We start from the raw sequence: 16,215 nt of genomic DNA on the forward strand, positions 1-16,215 counted from the left end.
GCTCTAAACCTGTCCAGGCTACTGTAAAGCTTCTCTAATGTGCTGTCAACACCATGAGGTAGCACTAAAACTGCATTAAAATACTCGGGAAATCTTGAGGACTTCTCTAAATGGCTCTGTAGAGCACTGTCTGTGAACTTCCAGAAATACACTGGTGCTTTGGAGAGATGGCAGAGGTTGCAAGAGCTGGAATTACTGAGCCTGGAGAAAGAGAAATTACCTGTGGGAATGAGAGTCTAGAGAAAGGGGATTTCTGGAAGACAAGATGATCCTCTAAGAAGAGGGATGTATATGTACTTGTAAGGAGCTGTTAATAAGGCAAAAACCCAGAGAGTGAACTCTGCATGCAAACAGCCTATGGTGAGCATATTTTGGGGTGGAGGAGGAATACCATAGCCCCAAACTCCTGAGGTTATTATGTGAATCCATGGAAAATGTGCTCCTGAATCACACAACAGGGGATTGTTCTCTCTGCAGGCACTGGGAGCTCTCAAAACATGCTCTAATGGAGGATCTGAAAGTGCACACTGAAGACAATCTTTTAAAATATTTTTTGGAAGCTTATTGCAATGAATCTGTTCAGGGCAGTACCTTGTCTTAGGGGATGCTCGTAGTCTGCTGGTCAGATCTTCTGAGAGCAGATTTGAATCCTGGCCCAGCTGCAGTTCTGGTGGGATGGGGAGGACTGTGCTGTGCATCACTGCCATGGAGCCCACACTCCACTATGGACACACATCTGGTAAAACCACATGTTGGGCTGCATGGCAGGAGCAGAAAGCCTGAGCTCCATTTGCCTTTCTCACACAGGGACATGGATCTGTCTGTGTGTCCCAGAGCAGGGACACTGCACTGTTATTGGGAGTGCTTCCAGCACCTCAGCAGGGCTGTGAGGACAACACTGGGTGAGATATTTGGAAGAGCTTTCTCCGTGTGAGGGAGAGGAAGCCCTGGCACAGGGTGCCCAGAGAATCTGTGGCTGCCCCATCCCTGGCAGTGTCCAAGGCCAGGTTGGATAGGGCTTTGAGCAACCTGGGATAGTGGAAAATGTCCCTGCCCATGGCTGCGGGTGGCACTGGGTGACCTTTTAAGGTCCCTTCCAACCCAAATCATTCCAAGATTTTGTTTGTCTCCATCCTGTTATCTATTAATATTTAAAGGTTCATTTATTTATTTTTATCTTGAAGTTTGCGGATAATTACAGATAAAACAAACCAGCCTTATCTCTTGCACGCAGCTTGGGCAGTAGGATCCCGTGGGGCTGAGGGCCATGGGGGGCTGCGGGGCAGGCAGAGGATGGGCTGGACAAGGCCAGGCTGGACAAGGCCAGGCTGGGTGGGGATGGGCTGGACTGATAAGGAGGCGGAGCTGGGCTGGGCTGGGCCGAGCAGGGCCGGCTGTGCGGCCCTCAGCTGCTGCCGCTGTCCCCGCCTCCTGCCGCCTGTTCGTTCCCGCACGGCCGCGGCTGTGGCGCTGCCCGAGGTGAGGGGGGAGCCGGGGCAGAGCCCCCGCCGCCCGTCCCTGGGAATGGCTGGGGCCGGTCCCTGCAGAACCGCCCTGCTGCCCGGCGGGGCTGCACAGCCCCCGGGGGCTTTACTCTTCCACAGAAACGCTTGAACAGAGACGGTAACCCCGGTTATTCCCTTTTCCCCAAACAGCTCAATGGCACCCCGAAAGAAGTTAGAGGGTCTCGTAGCTGCTACCATCACTCCAATGACTCCGGATGGGTGAGCTGTCAAAGTTGCACTGATTACTTTTTCCTTCCACCCCTATTTTCCTTCTTTCTTATTTGGAACTGATCTGCTTGCTTTCTTGCCTTTTTCTTTTTTTTTTCTTTTTTTTTTTTTTTTGAAATCAATCTCTGATGGGATTGGGGGAACTACTAAACTGGTCCCAGAGTTAGATTCCCCTGTCTCTGCTTCCTCCTGTTGCCAGCAAGTACTATGGCTCTGAGTTTGGATCAATCTCATTTGGATCAGTCTCTCTCTCTCCTTTTCTATTGCTTTGTAGGTGCAAATTAAATCATAGCACAGTTACATGTGTAGAGCATTGCACTGTTTTAACATTTGTTAAGGAAAATTGCAGTCCTAGTTACAAAGAGCTCTCAAGAGCTAGAAAATAATTGTCAGAATCCAAAGGCCTTTTAGACTTCTCTCTATCTTGGCTAAGTCATGCATGCAGTCATGTGTGTATGAGTGCATGAAGTTAGTCTAAACTTGAAGAAAATACTGCAAGGACAGCACAGTTTTGAAAATAACATCAAATTGAAACTTGAAATTCAGCTTTCTTCAGAGCAGGCATGGCAAACAGAAGCCTTCTCACTGCAGTTTGATGTTGCAAGACTGAGTTGTTTGGAATCAGCAGAGAACCCTGAGCTCTTGTGGGGGATGTCAGGATCTGTACATGCTTTTGAGAGAAACAGTGGAAATTTGCTAGTACAGATCTCCAAAAGTGAGCTTCACTTTAAGTGCTGAAAAATAAGGCTCCATCCCAATCAGGGAACTCATTCCATTGCAGTCACTGCTTTGATTCTTGCTTTAAAGGAAACTTATTTCTGATTTATTTTTTGTTTTTTAATTATGACTCAAATTTATTGCAACGTGGTATTTAGAGAGTGACCTGAGCCCTCTGCCTGGACTTGCATGGTCCTTGTCAGATATGTTCTGAGAAGGCATCTGTGGAATTTTGAATGTTGTGTAAAACCTATCAAGGCATCAGAATTGACTTCCAAACCATAGATTTGTTCTGTATTTTTGATAAATGAAAACAACAGTGAAATATTACACACTAGTAAACAAAATAAGTTTGTCTTGCGTAGAAGATAACCCGAGAATTCTCCTTCCCCTCTTGCCAGGGAATTCTGTTGCTCTCCTCATCCTTTAATGAGAGAGAGGTCAAAGTCACATCCAGCGGATGCCTGTATCCAGCAGTTAGAACATCCAGCAGTTTAACCATTTGCCAGCTCTTGCGCAAATAACTTTGTGCTCTCGAGAGGACTCCTGTTTCCCTCAAAAGAAGAAAAGTTTTTAGTGTCTCCTGATCTCTCATATATCCTAAAAAAGTTCTTTGCTCTGACAAGCCTGCAGCAATTCCCAATAAAAGTTTGGAACAGTGAACTACTTGTCAGGAGGAAGAGAAACTGCAAGAGAGAATTCAAGGCTGAGCTGCTACCCTCAGATGTTAAACAGATGTCAGGGGTTTCTTACCTCTGTGTGTGCAAAATCAGGGCTTCAAAATACAAGTTTTTTTTTTTATTTCTTAATCACTAAGTTTAAAGTAACTGTAAGTGAGTGCTTAATGGTTGCTGTGGTTCTTTTTATTGCAGAAAAATTAACCTCCCAGTGATTCGTCAGTATGTGGATTATCTGGTAAACGAGCAGAATGTGAAGAATGTTTTCGGTAAGTGACAGAAACTGTGTTATAGCCCTTTCACCTGGATGGGAATCCTGTGATATCTTACCTAATAGGGGCTGTAGTGGGAGGGAATGTGGATGTGGGATTGTCCTGGCCATTTATACTCACCAATTGAGAGACTGCAGGCATCTGGTTTTGCCCACACCCCATTTCTGTGGGGGATGAAATAAGGTGCCTTCATACGGTGATGTTCCCAGAGTAGAATAGGTAATGTTGTGTTGACAGAGAAGACTGATCTGAATGATTCTTCCCAACTCAAAAATGTTAGTTCTTGTCTTCAGTGAAACCCATATGTGTAGGTGAGGCCTCAGCCAGTGTGTTGTGTTTTGTTGTGTTGAAACAGTGAATGGCACAACAGGAGAAGGCCTATCCCTTAGCATCCAGGAGAGGAAGCAGTTGGCAGAAGAATGGATGTGCCAGGGAAAAGACAAGTAAGTAACTGAGAGGGAATGGCGATTCCAGATCTTGTGTTATAATCTGGTGTGTGTTCCTGTTGCTTAGAGAGCTTGTGAGAATCCTTCTCTTTGGTACACTGAGAGGTAGGGTGATGAGAAAGGACTTGGCCTTTTCATGTATTACATTATTTGGTGTGACTGAAGCTGAGGTGTGACATGCCCTAAAAGTACAAAATTAGTAACAGAAGAAAGAATTCAATCTGGATCTGCAGCTGTGTGTCCAATTGCAGCTTCATTCTCCCTTTCTTGTACCAGTCACAGCCTTGTACCCCTCACTGATGCCTTTCTCTTGGATGCTGGGTCAGAGGATGTGCAGAGGAGGACGTGTTTTGAGGGAGAAGGATAATGAGGAGAAATAAACTGGTGTGAAGGATCATGGCCTTCAGATCCATAGCCTTTATATCCATGTCTCCTATGATATAAAGGAGAAAAACAGCAGTGGGGTTGATGGACTAGAGCATGGAGGATTCCCTTTGCAGGAGCAGACAAGCAGTCAAAGGTGCTGCTGTGAGATTGAACTCTTCTGGTAGGTTTGCAGAGAAATAGGTTTAGAAAATAAAGATATTACTTTGATTTCCTTTACACTTCCCAGCCTTCCCTTAAATCCTTTATGTCTTCATTTCAATTTCCTGATAAAATGCTAAGATTCATCCCTCCTGACAGCCTTGCAAGCACTACAGCAAGAAGTCCCACATGATTCATGTTTACAAGTGTGTTTTCTTTCTTCCACCAGCACTTGTCACTGTCAGCATTAATCCATGTTTCTGGTCATCAGGTCAATCCAGGCTCAAGTCTTTTTTTGGGTTCTTCTGTGGCTGCCTGGGCTGAAGCAAGTAATTTTGGCAGCCTGGTAGTTCACCATCACTGAAACCTCCCCAAAATCTTCTGAATTTGTTTTTTTTTGTGCAGATTGGACCACGTGATCATTCATGTGGGAGCACTGAATCTGCCAGAGTGCCAAGAGCTGGTGTGTATATATTTTTCACTCTGTGTGTGATAAACCGAAGCAGATGTACCCTCAGATACTTTCCACTCTGTCTTTTATAGGCAAGACACGCAGCAGCCATAGGTGCTGATGGCATTGCTGTCATAGCCCCCTTCTTCTTCAAACCCACAAACAAAGGTGAGTAGATGTGACTGCTGAGGCCTTTTTATTGCCCTCCCAACATTGTTCATAGATAAAGGATGAATGTCATGTACTTTCTTTGGAAAATACTGTGATAATAATGTTTGCACAACTGTAATGGAAAAACAAAACCTGCAAGAAGCATTTTTAAAAGAGAAGAGATAGCAGAATTGTCCTGGTAAGAAATGGGAAGGATGTCTTTTGGGATGTATTTTGTTAGCCTTTTGTAAGAAGAAGAATTGCTTTTGGAAAGAATGGTCTAGTTAACTAGTCTGTGTTCTGAGTGGATAGTTTGGTGTTCATGCTTGATCTGGGCCACACTAGGAAGCAGCTGGTTCCATGGTGACCCTTGCTGGGCACTGACCAAGTTGAGCAACTGCTGATACACAGGTTTGGCTCTTGTTACTGAGGTGATCAGGTTTGGTTCTGTCTGTCTAAGGTTACCTAAAAACTTGCAAACTAATTATTTTGTCCTTAAGATCCTGACAATAACATAAAAGAACCACATGAAGTGAAGGGTTGTAAAAGAAATATTAAAAGTTGTCTGAATGAATTCTGAATGGAAATATTCATGTGAAAGCACCATACCCCAGGGAGGTGAACATGAACTTGATCCCTTGTCCTGTGTTGCACACAAGGGATCCTGCTGAGGCCACTTGGCACACAGATCTGGCACATGTGAGAGCATGCCTGAGTTACACCTGTAAGAGAATGAGTGGAAGCTACTGAAACTGGTTTGGTTTAAAAGAAATACTGTCTTTGCCTTTCTTAAGGTCCTCTCCTGGTTTATGTCACATTTAATGTTTTATGACCTGTGAAGGGTTTTGCATGACTTGCTCTGTGTGTGCACAAGCTGAGGCCCCCATGCTGTGAATCTGAACTGTGTCTCCCTGTGGATGGTCTCCTTCTCTTATGGGATCCCTACTGTTTTCCTTCTAGATGAGCTGGTTGCTTTCTTGCAGAAGGTTGCATCTGAAGCCCCTGAGGTGCCATTTTATTACTATCACATTCCTCCTCTGACAGGTATGAAGGGTAAGTACAGAGTACAGATCTTTGGTGATTTGCTCTGGAAAGCAGGTTATATGGATTTTCTGAAAGCATGGATTTATATTTAGTCTTAAATGTGTTGTTGCTCGTTCATTCCTAAACTTTTTCTGATCTGGTAAAAGAGTCATACTCTTTGTTGTCTTACTCATTGTTTTAGAGCTGTACAGTTTACTGGCTTAGGCTGAAAGTGAACAACTTGTAAAATATGAAGTCTTTCTCTTGGGGAAAGGCAGGGAACTGTCCCAGATCAGGCCTGTGTTCCCTCATATGAGATTGCTGTTCTGCACAGTTCGTGTGGAAGAGTTGCTGGATGGGATAAAAGCACAGATCCCCACCTTCCAGGGAGTGAAGTTCAGTGACACAGACCTCTTGGACCTGGCACAGTGCATACACAAGAATGAAACAGGGGAGTTTGAATTTCTTTATGGGGTGGATGAGGTAAGAAGCTTCTCTTAAAAGTAATTTCTTCTAAAGTACTCTCTTGCTTCAGCCTTGGGGAAGAAGTAACCCTGGACACCCAATGAAGGCAGTTTTGCTGCTCCCTCCCACCACCCCTTTTTTTCCTTTATTTTATTACATGAAGTAAATTGTTTTTTACTTTTTTTTTCTCCCTCCACCCCAAACTAGCAACTGTTGGGTGCACTGGCAGTAGGGGCAAATGGAGCAGTTGGAAGGTCAGTATGTCTTGGACTTCTTCCCCTCACACATACACTGTGCTGTTTTATCTTCCACTATCTGCATAGTATTTCTTTAACTGTCTTCAGCCACAGCAATGGAGGATTTGCAGGATAGGGATGTACAGAGGCAAACAGACTCACAATCTAGCCCCAGTCCTAGTGATGGTACAGTCATATAACCCAGGATCTCAGATTATTTTCCCTTGGGTGATCATTGCTGTGGTTTCTAAGCTGACCCAAAGGTTTCAATGTACTTTTTATCCTCATGGCAACTTTTGAAGTAGGTAATCACTTCTATCTGCATTGGGTAAGGAACCAAATCCCAGAGAGGTTAAAATTGTTAGTTCACATGAGCAGTCTCTGAGGAAAAGGGCTCTGCTGAATTTAATTTCTAATTTATCCTCTGCTCTTTCTATCAGGCTGATGAGATGATTACTATGTGATACCTGTGTTCCCATCTAGGCAATCCATTAAATGAACAAGCAACTGGAAAATTAAGTGATTGACTTTCCTTATTGCCCAATTATGTATTTTTATTTTTAGTTTTGGAAAGCAGTTCCATTTGGAAAGGACTGGGAAGAGAAATCAGCTCTCTTAATTCTTCCGTGGAGCTTGGCATACTTCAGATGCTTGACATTAGGTTGCACCCCACATAGATTCCACTAATTTCTCTCATAATAATGACAATGTCAACAGCAAAAGCCTGTGGTTACTTCTTTTGTTTCACTGGTTTTAAGTTCCTTCTTTGCATTTACCAATTCTATTTTTGGTTTGTTTTTTTGACAGTACATACAACTACTTGGGCCGACAAACCAATCTGATGTTGCAAGCCTTTGCAAAGCCAGACTTTGCCTTGGCACAGCAGTATCAGGTACAGCACCTTCCCAGGCCTCCCTGGGAGAACCTTCTTTCCCTTTGAGCTTTACTGTGGCTGTTCTCCATGTGCTTCTCTCATCCATACCAGAGGCAGCTTTATCAAAGAAAAATTCTTTCATCTTTGACCTCCCTCACTTTTTTGACCATTACTACACTACCTTTTAACCACTTACCCTTCAACTCTAATCTCATCCATGCAAGTGAGCAATGATGTAAAATATAAATATAGTAGCTTTAGATGCTTTTACACCTTCAAATTTGAGGGTGTTAATAAATTACTATTGGTCTTTTCTAGTTTCTCACTGGGGAATTTCTCAACTTTGTCATCAAACTGGGTAAGTAAACTGGATAAACGCTGCCTGTTTCCCTCACTACGTCTAAAAGTGCAAACTTTCTGCTTCTCAAACTCTCATGTTGCTGTACTCTTAGAACTTCCTTCCTGAAAGATTTTGCAGTGAAAAACTGTTGCATCTGCTGTTTCCCAACTTAGTAGCAGTTGGGAGCTCAACAAAGGGAGCTGACCAAGCATCCCTGACAGATTCCACTCTCCCTTCCTTCCTTCTGCTTGTGAAATCTCAGAGGTTTAAAGCTGTGATTCTGTGATTTACCCTTGTTCTTATCCTGACTCTTTCTGTGGGTTGAATTTTTTGTTAGTTTTTTTTATTTCCATCTCCAAAAGCTCATTTCCAGCTTTATTTTTACCATAATTTTTCTGAAATGGTGGTGCCCAAGTAGAAGAACAGCTCTCATACTTCTCTCTCCTGCCTTGCTGTGATTAAACAGGAATTTTGTTGAAGGCTGTACAAGGCCAAAACATTTTAAAATTGAATGATTTCTAGAAACAATATCAAGTTTAAATATAAAAAGCAATTAAAACCAACAGAGTGGTCTAGGGAGACTGAAACAGACAGGAAATGTTTACATTAAATTATATCAGACATTTAATGAAGAGAACTGTTTGCTGTGGGTTTCCTGTACATACACAAACCCTGATGAATCTCACCAAGCTTTAGAGCCTGGTTGTATTTCTTGGGTTCGAAGTCAGAGGAATTGCATTATTTTTTAGCCTTTACATGAAGAGGCAAACACTAAATATCCAAAGGTACATGAGGTCGTGAGCTATGGGCAGAGAGCAGGATGTTGCTACTCCCAAGGCTTGGCTCTGTGAGTCTGCACTGGGGGATATGTATGAATAAATGTAGTAAGTGGGTGTAATGAGTCTGCACTGGGGGATACTTACATATGAATAAATGTAGTAAGTGGGTGTAATTGTTACTGCAGTGTCATTCCTGTGTGCAAGCACAGTTACCTCTTCAGTTATCCTGTTCTCACTTCCAAGAAGTGCTTGAAGCCTGGTTGATACTGGATTACACAGAAAATCTATACTGCTGCTTTTTTTGGACACTTCTATTGAGGCTGCTTTAAGGAAAGTGGTCTGCAAATGTCCTGATTTTGCTTTTGTCTGCCCAGGTTTTGGTGTTGCACAGACTAAAGCTGTAATGACCTCTGTTTCTGGCATTCCCATGGGACCTCCACGGCTTCCTCTTGTTGCTGCCTCCAGTGAGTTCATCATCAAGGCCAAAGCCAAGCTGGACAGCATTGTGTGGCCTAATGGTGACTGATCATGGAGACATGGAGTCATTACACTGAGAAAGACCTCTAAGATCGTCAGGTCCAACCATTAACCTGACACTCCTGAGTCCACCACTGAGCCACATCCTCAAGTGCCACGCGTATGATGTTGTTCACTTCCATGTCCATCTGGAGGTTTCTTTTCTGGGATTCTCTGCCTTGTGACACATCCCCCACATGATGGGCAGGATTTCTTTCAGGGAACTGGCACTTGTGCCCAAGCTCCTTCCTGTTAGGGCTGGCTTTGCTGGGGCACATGTGGCCTGATATTTTATACTGCTCCCCTGGAGCTCTGCATGATCCAGGACTGACTGAGATTGCTTAATAAAAAAAAGCAAAATTTTCCCAGTTGGAGGAGAGGGCTGATGACTTTTGCCTAGAAAGGAGGAAGATTTGTCTCTACCTCCTCTCATTTGTGTTTTGTCCTGTCCGTGAGGACACTACATTGTGAATTTAAACAGCAGTATGACACCATCATTGCTCAGGCTGGTATCTGTTCATCAGAGTCACTGGGACATTGTCTGTGCATCTAAAATCTTGCTTCTGTCTCATCTCTGTGTTTATATACCTTAATGCAAAATTAAAAAAACAAGTCCCCTTTTTAACAGCAAGCTTTGGATCACTAATAAGCAGCTATTTCTCCCATTTTTTGAGCTGTGCACCTCCATGTGGCAGTGCAGAATGCTGTCATGCAGGTTAGGAAGGCATAGAATCAGAGAAACCTAGAATGGTTTGGGATGGAAGGCACCTTAAAATCATCCCATTCCATCTCTTGCCATGGGCAGGGACACCTTGCACTATCCCAGGTTGCTCCAAGCCCTGTCCAGCCTGTTCTTGGACACTTCAGGGATGGGGCATCCTGTGCCAGGGCCTCCCCACCCTCACAGGGGAGAACTCCTTCCTAATATCCCATCTGACCTTGCCCTCTGGCAGTGGGAAGCCATTCCCCCTTGTCCTGGCACATCAGGCCTTGTTCCAAGTCCCTATCCAGCTCTCTTGTGCCCCTTTAGGCACTGCAAGGGGCTCTGAGGTCTCACCTGAGCCTCCTTTTCTCCAAGCTGAGCACCCTCAGCTCCCCAGCCTGGCTCCAGAGCAGAGGGGCTCCAGCCTATGGAGCATCAAGGCCTTCTGTGAAGGCCTTCTCTGGACTCGCTCCTGAAAGGGTTAAAAGCACTGTGTCTAGGCATACTTGGGCAAGAATAAGATACATCATAACCAGTATAGAAGCTAGCAAATACTAAGCCACAAGAGAAGGATGAGATTTGGCAAGAAACAGCGACCAAAACTTGCATAAAATGAAGGACAGAGCTTGCTAAAACCAGCGAGAAAATCGCCGAAACAGCCAACAAGAGACTGCCCATGCCTAGAGGGGAAAGGTGAAAAGGGCACGGCGAGGAAGACATCCAGCCTTCATCAAAGGAGCACCGAGGAGGATGCAGAGCCCTCCTCAGCACGGCCACCGGGGTGCACTGCGCCTGCGCCTCGCGTATGCTAGTGAGAATAATGCATTCTAAGATTTAGTTTGCATAACCACACCTTTTCTAGGGAAAACAATTAATATGCCTGGTGTATAACCATATATTGTAATTTGCTATGTGCCTGGTGTGCGCCGTTAGGAGGAGTGATCCCGGCGCGCTGAGTAAAGCAAATCCCCATGGTTTGCACTTTGGCTCGGAAGCGCCTCTTGGCCCGGGTTGGGGCGATTCAGCTGCTCCATGTCCTGATGTTGGGGCCACAGAGGTGGAGGCAGCTCTGCAGGTGGGGTCTCACCAGAGCAAGTCACCTGATGTCCCTTGAAAGGCGCATTTTGTTGTGTTCTGGGCTGATCCTCTTGCTGGCTGAGGATCCTTGTGGCTGAAACACGAGGGGTCCCATGTCCTGACTGCTCCTCATGAAAACAATGACTGCGGGGTGGCTGGAAGCAGGAAAGAGAGATTCGGGATGTACTGGGGCACTTGAGTGGTTTTGCCACAACCAGTGGCACCACGGATGACAACAACAGAATTGTGATGGATTGCCTCCAGAATTTCACTTTCAAAATTCTTCAGAGGTAAAGCCTCTCTCTCTTCTTGGATCTGGAAAAAAATCCAGGACATTTCCAAAATCTCCAAAAATCAGCCTGTTCTGCTCCACATCTATACTGTGCCTCACTCTTCTACACTTTTCCCTTACCCAAAGGAAAAACTGCCAAAGAACAGGTCATAGTTTGTACTTTTTCCTGGCACAGCACAACTGGCCCCCACATCCACCCCAGTGGAACACCCAGCACTTCTGAAAATGTGCTGTGTATTTGTGCTGAAATCCAGCCTTATACACTGTGTGTGATGTTCAAGCCCTTCTGGAAAATGAAGAGCCCAGGGCAAGGATGACAGGTGACAGGACACACACTCACCCTCTGCAATTCCTGATCCTGCTCCAGGCGGTACATGAAATCACTTCTCAGATCCGTGCTGATTTGCTCCGGAGTGAGCTGCAAGTGCAAGACATGATTTGGAGGCTTTGTGACCCCTCTTCTTATCTACATCCTCACTTCAGGATCAGATCAGTCACACCAACATCGTGACCCCAAATATCCCTAAAGGATCATTTCCTGCGTAACTCCCTGAAATCAGTTTGCTTCCGAGCTGTTTTATTTCATTCATTCCAGTATGTTTAGCACTCATCTTCAAAGAAGTCTCTCAGAAAGACCGACAACACTGTGATCCCAGAAATCCCTAAAGGATCATTTCCTGCATAACCCCCTAAAATCAGTTATGCCTCTGAGCTGTTTTATTTCACTCATTCCAGTGTATTTAACATTCATCTCCTAAGAAGTCTCTCAGAAAGACCGACAACACTGAAAAAGGACGATTGTTTAATTTGAAACACTTAGACTGCTTGAGAAACACACATTATTCAGCAGCAAGCCAAGAAGAAGATGATTTAAACAGGAGTTTTTAATACAAGTAATGACCTAATGTAAACACAAACCCACCCTTTAAACAGTAGCTGAAAAGGTAAAAGTTTGAGGATAATTCGTCTAACAACTGCAAAAGAAATCTGAAGAAATGCAAATTTGGTACCAAAGGGTTTTTACAGCAAATAAGTCAGCTGTTCCATTCAGAACTAGCACAGGTAAATCCTGAAGAGATTTGAAACCAGCTCAATTTGCAATGTTCATATTGATTATATATTTCATGCAGCAACAGCTAAATTTACATTACTTCCCTATAATTTAAAAAAAACCAACATATAACAATCAATACTAAAATAATATAATTTATGGAAAAAACTCCGGTAGAGAAATAATTAAATTATTATTATGGCCAAAAGCAATCTGAATGTTGTATGAAAATCAAGTTCCTGCCCTAAGAGTCTTTTCTGACCAGTCTATTCAAGTCAGATCAAATTACTCTCTGAACTTGGCAAACCTGTCATTCTTTCCCTTATCCTTCATTTTCTCATGCCACACTGTTGCTTTTCATTTGTTCTGTGCTGAATGGGACTAGAAATGACAAAAAGTAAGGCAGTTGGTTGCTTGCATAGTGGTACTGGCTTGGAGCATTTTCTCCTCCCAGAACAAGGGTCTGAGCATAGAAGTATGGGAAAGAGAGGTCAGAGAATTATAAAGGACATGTCCATGAACTTTCCTTGTAATTTTAATTATGAACTTTGTATGGGCTGCAAGATAGCAGGCAAAAGGTGAGACAAAGCAGAGAATTGGGACACTCAAAACACTGCTGGTCAAGACCTGATAACACATGAAGAAAACACAAGGAACTCTCTGCCTCCAGGTCAAGAAGGGAATTAATTTTAACAATGGACTGTCTTCTCCTTTGAAACAGCTCATACTTTAAATACTTGTGAGGGAGAAGCATTTAGAAGTTCTGGAAGCATGGGGAAATCAAGCAACAGATCCATTTTTTAAGTTGTCTTACATTTGCCAGTGGACCCTCATCAATATTGCAGCCAGTCCAAGGGTTCCAGTTGGAATGAGGTGGTGACCAGGGAACAACTCCCATATGACTTTGTCTCTGTGACGGTTCGAAATGGGCCAACTTCCCAACGTTGATCAGAACTGGATTACTGGGATCTTCAGGCTATAAATCCAAAAGCAGAGTGGGCAAAGACAGATAAATGATTAAATGAGCAGGTGTGATGGTCCATCCTTGGAGTATTGAACCACACACTCACCAAAGGCACGATCTCCAGGGACAGCTCCCGTACAGTCTTTCGCAGATTATTTTCTAAGTCAGGAGACAGTGACACCTCATAGGGTTCCAACTAGGAAATATTTAAAAACTACATGTCATTATACACAGAAAGGCAGGCATTGGAAGCCAGAACTGTGGGCTATTACAGGTGAACCATCAAACACCTCCTTGTGAAACAAGGCCAAAGAGTATCATCAGTTCAGCATTCACACTCTTGGAATGTTGTACCAACTTTTCACTGAATGAGGATTTGTAGGCTATTTTAAAGTATCTGAATTTAACTTCAGAGGAACATGTTTCCAAACTTGCAACCAAATACCTAAATAATATATATTCCTTGGTATGTGTGTGTATATATATGTTTGAATTGCCAGAAAACAATCATGTGACAGACAATTAATCCAAACAGCCAGCCTTAACAGAAATATTCAAGCTTGTAGAAAAATTATACTGAAAATAGCATTTGTTACAAATCCTATTATTAATATTAAATTTCATTTAATAGAATGTAAAATTCGTTACTGCTCCTATCACATACACATTAAATTACATTTGTGATCCAAATCACTCACCAGACATTAACAGTTGCTAAAGAATAAAAATTATTAATAACTTGTAAGATGTTAAATATGGACAGCAAATTCTTAACTCATTCCTGTTTCTGAGAGTGCTTCTGTGTTATGAAATGAAAGCAATAATTCCTGTCCCTCCTGCCAAACTCACCGATTCTCCTTTCTTCTTCTGCCCAGAGTAAGGCTCAATGACACCAAGATGGTAGAGCTGTCTGACCAGGGAAAGGGCACAGGACTGTGCTGCCAGCTTTTTGTTTGATCCATGCTCACGACTGAAAATCCCTGCAGCACACAAAGGTCAGAGCTGGAACAGCAGAGGAGTCAAGCAGCTTCCACAGAAGTCACTACTCTGAACTGGGCTCTCTGACTGTACACTCAGACCAGGTTTCATGAACAGTCTCAAATCTTGATAAATCCAGAATTCCAACATAAAATCCAACCAGGTCCCTCCACTGCCCAGCTCACACTGGCTGTGTGATGTTACTTTACTGCTAAATAATCCTTTCAAGTTTTTCTGCATTCAGTGCCTAAGGAAGTATGACTGCCCAATACCACCCAGCAACTTTATGAATGCGATTCTTTACCTCTGGAAGTGGCTCCAACACATAACTATAATAAACTTATACCCACAAATGTTCCTCTATACCAACACCCATCTCTGGCTAAGTTAAAAAATAAACAGGAGCACTTACTTCTGCCCAGCTGCCTCACATAAATGTTCATTTCTGCATTAAAGCTCCTGCAAGAGAAAGAAAGAACACAAAGGTACAACTACCAATAGCTGACTCTGCAAATATACTTAGTCTTTCCAATATTTCTAGGCAAAGATCTCTGTCCTCAGTCAGAAACTCTCAATTCACCAATGACCAAGGTAAAGTATTACTGCTTATAGTCCCTTTAACCCCAAGGTAGTAGGTAACAGACCTGTCACCAACAGAACCAGTACATTTGATAAGAAGAGTTCTGAATATGTCACTGTTCAGCACTGAAATTTCCAGCCATATTATTAGGAAATATGCTCTGAGCTGTCCAGGTTTAAGGCAACAGCTATAAAGCAGGTGGGATGTAACATTACCATGCATCCCAATGTACCATTAACTGTATCCCACATTAATATTGGTATAACACTAATGTAACCCACTAATGGCCTGTGTTTAATGACTAGATGCAACATTTAATACAGTTATTCTGCTTTTTGCCACACACTTGATCAGCTCAGAACATAAACAAAACCAAACCAGCTCATATAGTCAAAAACATGGTACTTTTCTGAACAGGAGACAGAATATTTGAATTTGCATGAATTTCCATTCCCTTACTGCCATATTCTAGAATCAGCAAAACTTGAGTAACAGAGTAATAGTTACTCAAGAGTAACTCTGGTTAGCAAACCCAACAGTTTGCTTAGCAGACATGTAACCAGTTCAGTTAAAGGTTAACTGGCATATTCATCAAAGAATCATAGAATGGTTTGGGTTGGAAGGGATCTTAAAGACCATCTCATTCCAATCCCCTGGGCAGGGATACTTTCCACTGTCCCAGCTTGCTCCAAGCCCCATCCAACCTAACCTTGGACACTTCCAGGGATGTGGCAGCCACAGCTGCTCTGGGCAACCAATCCCCGGGTCTCACCACCCTCACAGGGAAGAATTCAGGCTTTAAAAAAATCCTCAACAGAGGAGAACAGAAATCATGACCCATGCTTTTAAGAATCCCAAACCTAAGCCTGTATTTGCCATATGAAATATTAAAGTTGAATTCTTGTAAGACAAGATTTAAATTGGCAAATGTGACTCAAGGTGCATGACTGGAATTTATTGGACTGAGATCCTCTTTGGAAACTAGGACTTGGCATTTGCACAGGTGGAGGCTGCGCCTTGCACCTGCATCCTTCATTTTTTGCTGCAAACAAACAATAAAAAAGGTTAAGTGAGTGATTTAAATTTCAGGTTAGCCCTCCTTCCTGTGCTATCAGTGAACTGACCTGCAGGCACAGTGGCTTCAGGGGTCAAAGGCCACTGGCTCTCAGGGACACAACAGCCACCTAAGACACCGATGACAGTATGTTTCTCAGCCAGGCCTACAGTCAGCATTCAATCTCACTCTCCTCCACCTGAGGGGAGAACAGCAACACCAGAAATCAGTTTGCAGCAGAATCCCACATGATTCCCTAGTCCAGCCTCAGCAGCCCATGTGTGAGCAGGCACAGGTCTGTGGTATAGGTCT

General features: G+C 43.4%; 1 protein-coding gene across 1 annotated transcript in view; it reads left to right on the forward strand.

The window, feature by feature from the left end:
* The window catches only part of DHX9 (DExH-box helicase 9), a 39,363-nt gene that overhangs the window by 771 nt on the left and 22,377 nt on the right, over positions 1-16,215 (forward strand). Inside the window, exons 2-13 of the mRNA XM_031059160.1 lie at positions 808-902; positions 1,656-1,724; positions 3,323-3,396; positions 3,755-3,842; positions 4,776-4,833; positions 4,914-4,989; positions 5,932-6,024; positions 6,329-6,477; positions 6,667-6,713; positions 7,503-7,587; positions 7,888-7,927; positions 9,063-9,211. Coding sequence (XP_030915020.1) covers positions 1,660-1,724; positions 3,323-3,396; positions 3,755-3,842; positions 4,776-4,833; positions 4,914-4,989; positions 5,932-6,024; positions 6,329-6,477; positions 6,667-6,713; positions 7,503-7,587; positions 7,888-7,927; positions 9,063-9,211 — 924 coding nt within the window. The 5' untranslated portion in view covers positions 808-902; positions 1,656-1,659. The remainder of the gene's footprint in view (positions 1-807; positions 903-1,655; positions 1,725-3,322; positions 3,397-3,754; positions 3,843-4,775; positions 4,834-4,913; positions 4,990-5,931; positions 6,025-6,328; positions 6,478-6,666; positions 6,714-7,502; positions 7,588-7,887; positions 7,928-9,062; positions 9,212-16,215) is intronic.

Source organism: Geospiza fortis, unplaced genomic scaffold, assembly GCF_000277835.1.
Source record: "Geospiza fortis unplaced genomic scaffold, GeoFor_1.0 scaffold229, whole genome shotgun sequence".
Lineage (NCBI taxonomy): Eukaryota > Metazoa > Chordata > Aves > Passeriformes > Thraupidae > Geospiza > Geospiza fortis.